Consider the following 10,505-nt stretch of genomic DNA (forward strand, 5'->3'; position numbering starts at 1 on the left):
TCTGCTCCAGTACATTGATCGCACCCTACCTGCCGAGTCGCCCTACCTGTATGGCCTTCATCCCAACGCCGAAATCGGCTTCCTCACACAAACCTCGGAGAAGCTTTTCCGCACGGTGCTGGAGATGCAGCCCAGGGACGGAGGAGTCGGAGAGGGTGGTGGGACCACGCGTGAGGAAAAGGTTAGTGTTTATTGGATGCTACATGTCCAAAAGTATGTTCACAACCAAACACCACACAAATCCATGTGCATAGATCTGCTGCTGTTGCAGCCAGTGTTACCGGTAAGGGTGTGAATGTTATGACACACCCACTCACAGGTCAGTGAGGTTTCGGGGGTAAAATGGTGGCATTTGAACTAAAGTTATGATTCTGATGTGATATTCACCCCTCATACCGCCGCAGATACGTAAACCAAAGGCTTTCACCAAGCCGACGGTCTCTCTAAACTCTGGGCTGAGCACCAAATCCTAAATGTATGCTGACAACAGGTGACATTCTCTGTAGCTGCTGCATACTGAATAGAAAATAAATTGCAGACCAACTGTTTGGGGCCTCTGGCAGCACCCAGGCTGATTTTACAGGGGATGGCGTTTTCTGGTTCAGTACTCCTCTGAAATCAAGCTTATTTGAGTGTAAAAGCTTAAACAAATGTCCTGTCAGAGAGAGTGCAGCCTTGTGCACTCCCTCAATGGAGCAACTGTCACTTTTTTTAATATCATGAATAAGGGTCTTGGTTGTAGTGTTAGCTTTGTTAAAAAGTCATTCATGCTTACTGTTGCCTGAAACAAGCTGCACAATGTGAGTTATGTATCACGCTTTCTTTTACTTCTTTTACTCTTCTTCTTCTGTACTATCTTTGATTGCACTCTCACATGCACAGTAGCTCAGATGTAGATCATGTCAGTTAGCTAACTCTAGAGACAGTAAAAGAAAGCCTGTTTCTCCAACTTCGGTCAGTTACAAGGCAGGATTAGCTGGGAGACTTCTAAATGAGGGCGCACATGTTCTTCTGTAGATTATGGTGAACTTGTGTGTGTTGTAGCAGTGCTTTGCTATTGAGAACGAGGTAGCATGCTAGCATTAGCGTTAGCATGCTAAGAGCTAACGGTTGTGGTTAGCCAGCTCGTTTCGGATTGTGACGTCACAATCCGGGCCGATTTTGACCAGCTCACCCGGAGACTGAAGACACATTCAGAAACCGTATCTCACTCAAAACACCATGGATGGATTTTTTTCAAAGTTTGTATGTGTGTGGAAGCACCAGAGACACACAAAAAAAAAAATTCAATAAAAAAAGTGTTTTTTTCATAATATGGGCACTTTAATGGTATTTTTGGAATCATGCTGAAATGTGTTCATAAACAGACTTGACTTGGTCTCGTTAGCGCTGAGTCAGATTTAAGCTTCGTCCTGGTTCAGTTTGTTCGGTTTATTTAAGACTTTTCACAATAAGTTTCCATGGTAACAACTGAATTTGTGTGCCTGCGTGTGATGACAGCCATGCTTACCAACGAGGCTCACTTTGTATTCTGCATGCCCGGTAGCTGCCAAACCAAGATCAGATATTTGAACTGAAAAATCCATAGATATGATGACCTCATATCCTTTGTTGGGCACCTAATCCGTTGATTGATCGCTAATGCTGGCTGCCTTGGGAAAATGTTGACACGGGCATTAGCTTTCATCACTTACCCACAAAAATATGATATGAGCATTGATTTTCTGGAGGGATTAGACTGTTATTGAAAACAAAGAGCTGCCTTGCAAAATATATCTTCATGAATATTTATGAAACTGTCTATTTCAAACTGTAACGCTTTCTCAGGCTGTCAGCATTGGCACGACTGAGTTCATCTGACACAGCTAACCCCAATCTCTTGTGAGTCTTTGATTTCATGGAGCATTCTCTCCTCTTCTGGGTCTTACCTGAGTATCTTCGTAACAGTAAGATGAATTACACTTTTTTTTTGCTGCCAATTCCCTCGCTCCCACACTATCAGGTGCGTGTGGTGCTGGAGGAGATCTTGGAAAAGCTCCCGGAGGAGTTCAACATGGCCGAGCTGCTGGCGAGGGCGGAGGAGAGGACTCCCTACCAGGTGGTGGCGCTGCAGGAGTGTGAGCGCATGAACCTGCTCACACAGGAGATGAGACGCTCCCTGAGCGAGCTCAGCCTGGGACTCAAGGTGAGAACAGGGGATGGTGATGGTGACCGGTATGATCACCATCAGGGCTGCAAGATAGGAGGAAAATATGCAATATGCGATAACGTTGTTGAGTATTGCAATAACGATATTACTTGCGATAAATAAACAGATATTAAAGTGTTCTCGGTTCTGCTGCTTTCAGTATTCTGCAAAAATACAACAAACTTGCTTGTTGAATTTGAAACAAATTAAAGGTCCAGTGTGTAATGTTTTTAGTTGTTAATTATCAAAATCCGTGTTTCCCACCACCATCAATTCCAAGTATTCCTATTGGCTTGAAATTTTACATTTGCATTTGCATGAACTGGGGTAGACACTCCATATTCATGTGCCATCTTGAAATACGTTAGCGTTAGTAAGGGACATACAGGACATACTGCTCCGCCTTTCGCGTTTTCGCTGTCAAATGATAAACTCACAGGTGCTGCTAATGCTGCTAACGGGTATCGTAGCTTCCCGGCCCCGGCAAGTTTGAAGAAGGAAACATGGAGGACCACTTATATTCAAAATCAAAATTTCAGGAACAGGAGTCTTCTTCTTCTACCAGAAAAAGAAAAAGGAGATTGAAAAGAGCAAGAGACCGGCTTTTTGAAGTGTGACGGCTACCGTAGCTGTAATATGTACTTTGAACTGCGTGGCGGGAGAGAGTTGATGATATATGATCTCAACGCTAGAAGGGAGAAATTCCTACACATTGGACCGTTTTAAAGCAAATTATTTCCATTTTTCTTTTATTGCACATAAAAGGCAGCACTTAAAAAAGAGACAGTTACATTTTAAAGTGCAGTTTTCTACTGATATTTTCTATTACTATCTAAAAAATCTGTTTAGTGTCTTTCGCGATGTTTATTGCGGCAGTTGATATTGCGATGACGATTTAAAAAAATCCGATAGGCCTATATTGTGCAGCCGTAATCACCATGGTAACAGCATGGACTGTGTTGGTAACCACATTGACATGGCTGACAATAGCTTTTTTTAGACCGAATGCGGCTTACTTCCTATTTTGTTAAGGATGCTCTAAGACAGATCAGATCCTCAATGATCCTGCTCATCCTCTAGATCATAAATTCATGAAGCAGCAGCAGGTCAAACGGGCGATTTCTGCAGCAGAAAATCCGATCTACGAGGTTCAGCGAATGATTTGTGCCTGCAGCTATAAGAACAATGAACAACTGAAAGTGTCTTTGCACAATAATGCAACTCTCTGGCACTTTCAACTCTTTTATCACTGTGATTATTGCCCTTTTTTACTGTTAGTTATGAATTGCTTTATTGTTCTAGTGTTTTATGTATGTGTTGTATACTGTATTGTGCATACTGACCATATTTTAAAGTGTCTTTTTCGTTTAAGGAGATGTGTAAAACCACATGAATTTCCCTTGTGGGGTAATAAAGTTTACTTAGACGTTTGACTTCGACCCTAAATCACCCTCGGGGGTGTCCACAGATCCCATCCTCAGAACCACTGGCCCAGCAGGGATGCTGCTCAGAGCATGGTCATGAACTTCAAATGAACTGTCCCTCAAAATCCAGTGCAAACCCTCGCTTCTCCTCAACCCCTATGATTCCCACCCGTTGGCTCGGCGACGGGCTGCTGCATTAGTGTTCCTGTATAACTAAACCTTTTTCTCTGTTGTTCGTCAGAATGAGTCAGAGATTTGGCTTGCAGAGGAGCAGAGATGAATGAGACGTCTGCGTCTGTGTGTCAAGCCTGACTAAGTCAGACGAAAAGAGAAAGAGGAGGAAATGTGTAAAAGTGTTTGTCGGGAGTTATGAGGCTTGGATCTCCCGACACTACAAGCCTCAATAAATCAGATCAGTGATTTAAAAGCCTTGTAGACTATTGTACCCGCAAACGGAATCATATTTGGTCTTTATAGTGGAATAAATAGGAGCTATCAGAAAGTTTGCCTCTGTGAGATGGTGCAGCTTCATATAAGCACGGTGTGTTGCCAAGGTGAAATGTTCACTGTGTTCTCATTTTTTTATTGTGGCAAGATCTTTATTTATAAAGGCAGTGCTATTGTACAATATTAGCTACCAACCTGAACTTTAACGTCAACCAAACCAATTTGGCAACAAACGGTTGATTTTGACCTGAAGAGGTTTATTCAAAAGGAATTAGTATATGTTTTAAAGGTCCCATGGCATGAAAATGTCACTTTATGAGTTTTTTTTAACATTAATATGAGTTCCCCCAGCCTGCATACGGTCCCCCAGTGGCTAGAAATGGCGATGGATGTAAACCGAGCCCTGGGTATCCTGCTCCGCCTTTGAAAAAATTAAAGCTCAGATGGGCCGATTTGGAATCTTCTCCTTATGAGGTCATAAGGAGCAAGGTTACCTCCCCTTTCTCTGCTTTGCCTGCCCAGAGAATTTGGCCCACCCATGAGAGAGAGACATCATGGCTTTCAAACAAGTAAAGTGGCAGTTGGTCAAGGCCACACCCCCACTCTCCACCTTGCCCCCCCCCCTCCCTCTCTCAGAAATGGCACATACTAAGGAAAGCTCATTGTGGGACTGGCTCTAGTGTCTGTAATTCTGCACCAAGGCTGAATTTCGGGAAAGAGACTTCAGATACAGTATTAGGGGACCACTAAGGTCTATATAAAAGAGACTTCAGATACAGTATTAGGGAACCACTAAGGTCTATATAAAAGCATCCAAAGAGCACCATGTCATGGGACCTTTAAATGCTACGGAGACGTCAGTGCCATAAGTAAACTACGGTATATTCTCTGGGACGACATGGACGGTCATTTCTGATGGATCCATGAAAATCTTTTAACTTCGTTGAACCTGTGAGGTAACATAAAAGCCGGAGAGCCTAAAGCTATTGTAGCTTAGCCTTGTGCTAACCTTAGCTTAGCCTAGTGCTAGCATGTTCCAGGCTGGCTTGCATGTTAGCAGTTAGCTCTCCATCCACAGCAGCTAATTAACTAGCCCTGCGAGGACACATGGATGAGATTCACTGTACCAGGGAATAAATGAGCGTTGCTGGTGATCGTTTGTCCTAAAATGGATGATTTCAATTGGTTATATTCTCCCATATTGAATATTCTTCACCCCCCCCCCCCTTCAGGGAGAGTTAACCATGACCAGTGACATGGAGAACCTTCAGGATGCGATTTTCCTGGACATGGTGCCAGACACTTGGACCAAGCGGGCCTACCCCTCCATGTGTGGCCTGGTCCTGTGGTTCACCGACCTGCTGGCCAGGATCAAGGAGCTGGAAGCCTGGTCCACGGACTTCGCCTTACCATCTGCGGTGTGGCTGGCTGGCTTCTTCAACCCACAGTCCTTCCTCACAGCCATCATGCAGGCTATGGCTCGCAGGTAGGTCTGTGCTGCACTAGGACATGGAGGTTGTAAATGTAGACGATGAGTAACCACATGAAATCTCTCTGTTTGAATGGCAGGAATGAGTGGCCTCTGGACAGGATGTGTCTGCAGTGTGATGTCACCAAGAAGAGTCGCGAGGACTTCACTCTACCGCCCCGTGAAGGGGCCTACGTGCACGGGCTGTACATGGAGGGCGCACGCTGGGACACACAGGTACACAAGTTCTTCTCTGATGGTTTTGTTCAGCTGACGCCTCGTCTCCAGGGAAGGCGTGGATACAAGAGCCACAACAGCACACTTTGATTCACAGGCCCCTCACACAGAAATATCCCTTTACACACCACTTGTGATGATGGATGGCAGACTAGCACATGAACATAAGGTGGGCTCACCTCAAAATGCATCTTTAAACTGAGTCAAGTAAAGTAACTTTGATATTTTCCACAATCCCTTTGTGGTTTAATTTTCTGCTTTGCATCCTGCTTGCGTTCAGCTGTCGGAGCGCAGTGCATTACCCAGCTTCCCAGGGCTCTATCTACATACATACAGCTACTGTATATGCGCCCGGCTTTCAAGGAGCATCCCTGTAGACTTCTTAATTAGGGAAAGTGCAGAGTGTGCACTTGAACACTTAGATCACCCTTTAGAGGAGTGGTTCCTTTTACTTCATTAAAGTTGGAGACACAGGCAAAGAGACAGGCGGACAGACGAGCTGCTCCTCACAACTCCTCCTCCTCCTCCTCCTCCTCCTCTCCTCATGTCCTCCACTCAGCCCTTAAGGCCACTGGCGGCGAGTAGCCGAGAGCGCCGCGTAGAGAAAGCAGCGCTCCATCTGGACACAGCTCTGAGCAGCCATACAAGTCACAGATCTGTGATAAACCTGCTCATCTTTATTAATGAAGCTTGCCGTTTACTCAGAGGGGTTTCAGACATCAAAAACAGCTACGTGATAAACACCTTGTGTGCTGAAAGGATATTGTTTTTATTTAGTCTTATTGAGATTAAGATTCCATTTTTCAAGGGAGACCGGGTCGAGACAGGCAGCCGCATGAAAACAAACCCATAGCTACAGACAGAAAACACAAAAGACATGTTAAAGAACATTAAAAGGAACTAGAAATCAAGCAAAGGGAAGGCACATTAGAGGAGGGAGTCAGTTTGTAGACATCTGACGGAATTCTTTCATTTTTGACTCGAGCCTTTAACGATATGACAGAACGCAGACGTGACACTGTGTTTGTGTGATGGACACCAGTGAATAGTGATGAATACTCCAGCTGAGTAATACATTGTTATTCTCTCAGTATGTATATTAGCTTATACAATAAAAGTAGATATATGTTACCATAGTAACATTATCCTTTAACTAATTTAATGAATCTCATTGAGCTCAAATGGCCTGATGTAAGATACCATTATGTGTATTTACCCAAACAGATATTATGGTGTTTAACAGCTCTCTAAAGTTTATAGCAAATGCAGATGTAATTAGGGCTTTGTCCTCTGAGTTTTTTCCAAAGTCATCGGGATTTATATTTATTCCTGAAAGTCACTGTGCATGCATGGTGAAACTTGTGTTTGTCAGGCGCTAAGCGTAGGAGGATTAATTAATGAGACGGAGCGCTCTGTTTTGGTGTGTTTTCGACTTCCACTCACACTCTGCTGACTTTCACCACTCTTCAAGGGTACCACAACATTGTGTTCCGCAAACTGGACGTCTAACACCATTTGTTCCGACCAAGATTAGTCAAACACCTTTTTCTTTTCTCTCACAAAGGAACATTATTAAATTCAGCCTCAATGGCAAGTACAACGTCAGGACGACGTTTTCACTGCACCTCAAACCAATTGTAATGAAATGTTTATGTTGACTGGTTTGTCATCCTCTCTCCCTCCCTCCCTCCCTCCCTCCCTCCTTCTCCTTTCTCCTCCAAACTTCCTTTCTCTTTCAGACTGGCATGATTGTAGACGCCCGCCGGAAAGAGCTCACCCCGACCGTTCCTGTCATCTTCATCAGGGCCATTCCTGTGGACAAACAGGACAGCAGGAATGTGTACCAGTGTCCTGTCTATAAGACCCGCCAGAGGGGACCCACCTACGTATGGACCTTCAATCTGAAGACCAAAGAAAATCCCTCCAAGTGGACTTTAGCTGGAGTGGCCTTGCTTCTGCAGATTTAGCCAGAGTTGATGAACTTTCTTGTGGTGCCAACAGGGCAGAGACCAAGGAACTCCTTACACTCAATGACCAGCAGCTTATGGAGGCCAATGGTAGATATTGCTGCGTGACTGACTGATTAGTAATCAGTGATTACTAAGTCAGTGTTCTGACTTTATGGCTTAGCATGTGACCAAAGTAAAAGAAGATGTAAACATACTGTAGCTTTCAATATTGGGGACACATGTTTCTTGTGGTACCATTCCACTGTGGGAGCAGCATGACGGACAGCTGAAGGCATCAGAAGGAAGCTAGTTCAGTTACTTACTGTAAGAATGTATTAGTGTAGAAGCGCGCAACACAACTGTACTTGAAAAAATTATTAAAAGTCACTACGCCAAAGGGAAACACGTGGTGAGATGAGATGTTTATCTTTCACCTTGATTAACTTTAGACAAAGCAGCACCTTATCGCTTAGTTTCAAATCCATTCAAATTATTTTCATGGGAGAAACAAACTAATACAGAAATGTAGCAAGCCAGCCTTTCTCCACAATATGATTATTATATATATTATTATTATTATTATGATACCCTTCATGAACAGTTAGTCTAGTTAATCAGTGCCTAGTCTATAACCACGGCGTTCCATTTCTGGGATTGTTCAGGTGCCGCCGGAAATCCCGCCGGATGTCCCTCATTTTTGGCTGGATGTCCATCACCTTCCTCAGTCTTTGTGGTGGCGTTCTAAACTCCAGTGGATTTGGGGGACTATGGTTAACTGCTCCTCAGATCTCTGCAGGGTAAATCCAGACAGCTAGCTAGACTATCTGTCCAATCTGAGTTTTCTGTTGCACGACTAAAACTACTTTTGAACATACACATCTTCCACCAAAACAAGTTCCTTCCCGATTTTGCAGAGCCACCGTCATTGAGTCCGGCACTTAGCACCACCCAAGACGATTGTGATTGGTTTAAAGAAATGCCAATAAACCAGAACATGATTTTCTTCCATCCAGGAATGCTGTGTGGACTAAGTCCACCTTGCCTCCCTATAAGGATTTATTTAGGATGTTGACCTCTAAGTGTTTGCTTTCAGCTCCTTCAGTGTTCCCTGACGCGTTGCACTGGACACCCTGCACTGCTTAACTTGTTAAGAGTTTACCAGACCGCTTGTCAATCTTCAAACTGTCTACAACCATGAACCAGACCTTAAACACCAAACTAGGAGGAGCCCTGCCTCACCAGCAGCCCTGCAAATGTTGATTGCCTTGAGGTTTCTGCGTGAGGGACTCCAGTCGGTTGGAGATGTCTCTTTCACCAGACTAAGACTAACTTAAATACCTTGTTACTCATCATAAAACACACTTTATTCAAAGTGGACAGTAACAAAATAAAACTCCACAAACCTGTCTTGGTTCGTCCTCTGTTCCAACAATCAGCAACTCTGGTTTGGTAAAATAAAATCCTTAACTCGCCAAGTTAGATGTTAAAATATTCCGGCTCTACTCACTGTTCTGCCCACCCAGCAGGCAGACTGTTAAATTAAATTAGCTAAATAAAATGACAAGAAATTAACCAAAAACATCGACCTGTGACAGATGGGACAACAGTGTATAGAGCTGGAATGAGGATAAGAATTAAGGATTTTATTTTACCAAACCAGAGTTGCTGATCATCTGATCACCGATAGCCAATCCAATCGCCCAACCCTAGCTAACAATAGGCTCGTTCGAGATGGGCCAGATCTGCGCAGAATCGATCACCGGCAATCGGCGCCCAATGCATGCCGGTTAGATTTGTGTCCGACTTGCTCTGACGTCATGCACACGTGGGCAACGATAATCTCACGAGACCAAGGCGGACGCATTTCTGAGACACAGGCAGCGCAGTTGCTTTTCACCAACTGCAAGAGCCAGGCGGACGCAGGTGGACCCAGTGCATGCTGGGAAACGCCGGCCTCTCAGCTAATCGAAAAGCTGATTGGTTCAGAATCAACTCAACATGATGACATTTTATATAAACTTTTCATTGATTTTGAATTGGAGGGATTTTAACTGCGATTTGTCTGATTTAAAGGCTTATTCTGTACAGAACACATGTTGTGTGACTGATAGTTATGTTTAGAAGTCAGAGAGACTAAATCTGTTGCGATTACAGATCATCTACAGTCTGTTGTTAATTAAAATCAGCAACAGATCACATGTAGAGAATCTTGACAGCTAATCTGTCATAATAAAAACAAGTGGAGACTGTGTACGTAACTGATATATGGGTCTGATAACATTTTATTAAATCTGAATCGGACCACCAGTGTTTCTGTCACTTCCTGTTCAGCCTGAAGGCTGCTGAAATCAGCTGGAAACCGTCCGACTTGAGAGCGGACTTTTGTCACCGCCCCCGGCTGCTGCCGCCTGCTCTCGTCCGCTTTACAGGCGAGGCGCAGTTCATCTCGAACGAGCCTAATATGTTAAGTGGCGTTGTGAGTGAAGGCTAAATGAATCCTGCAGAGCTGAGGGGAGTATTTAGCATCAGGGAAACACTGAAGTTTATGCAGCCGGGCACAGATAGTGACTTTCCTCATTCCACCCACCCTGTTAGGTCACCTAATGATTGTCTTTAGAAATGCAATGTGCCATATCCTGTAATTACCGCAAAACAAAAATACTGGTGAAATGACATCTCAATTGTAGATTCAGAACTTGTAGATTTTCTCTGTTTGCCCATATTCATTTCTGGTGTCATGTCCAGTGGCAGGAAATCTGGACGCATCAAAATACAATGTGTCACATTGCGTA

The 10,505-nt window shown here is 44.0% G+C and overlaps 1 protein-coding gene across 2 annotated transcripts in view; it reads left to right on the forward strand.

The window, feature by feature from the left end:
- The window catches only part of dnah9 (dynein, axonemal, heavy chain 9), a 136,257-nt gene extending 128,141 nt beyond the window's left edge, over nt 1–8,116 (forward strand). For both annotated transcript variants that reach the window (XM_028566995.1, XM_028566994.1), the window contains 5 exons: nt 11–181; nt 2,003–2,185; nt 5,292–5,545; nt 5,629–5,764; nt 7,504–8,116. In XM_028566995.1, the coding sequence (XP_028422796.1) occupies nt 11–181; nt 2,003–2,185; nt 5,292–5,545; nt 5,629–5,764; nt 7,504–7,731 (972 nt within the window). In that variant the 3' untranslated portion in view covers nt 7,732–8,116. The remainder of the gene's footprint in view (nt 1–10; nt 182–2,002; nt 2,186–5,291; nt 5,546–5,628; nt 5,765–7,503) is intronic.
- The last annotated feature ends 2,389 nt before the right edge of the window (nt 8,117–10,505 follow it).

The sequence above is a fragment of the Perca flavescens genome, chromosome 21 (assembly GCF_004354835.1).
Source record: "Perca flavescens isolate YP-PL-M2 chromosome 21, PFLA_1.0, whole genome shotgun sequence".
NCBI classification, from domain to species: Eukaryota; Metazoa; Chordata; class Actinopteri; order Perciformes; family Percidae; genus Perca; species Perca flavescens.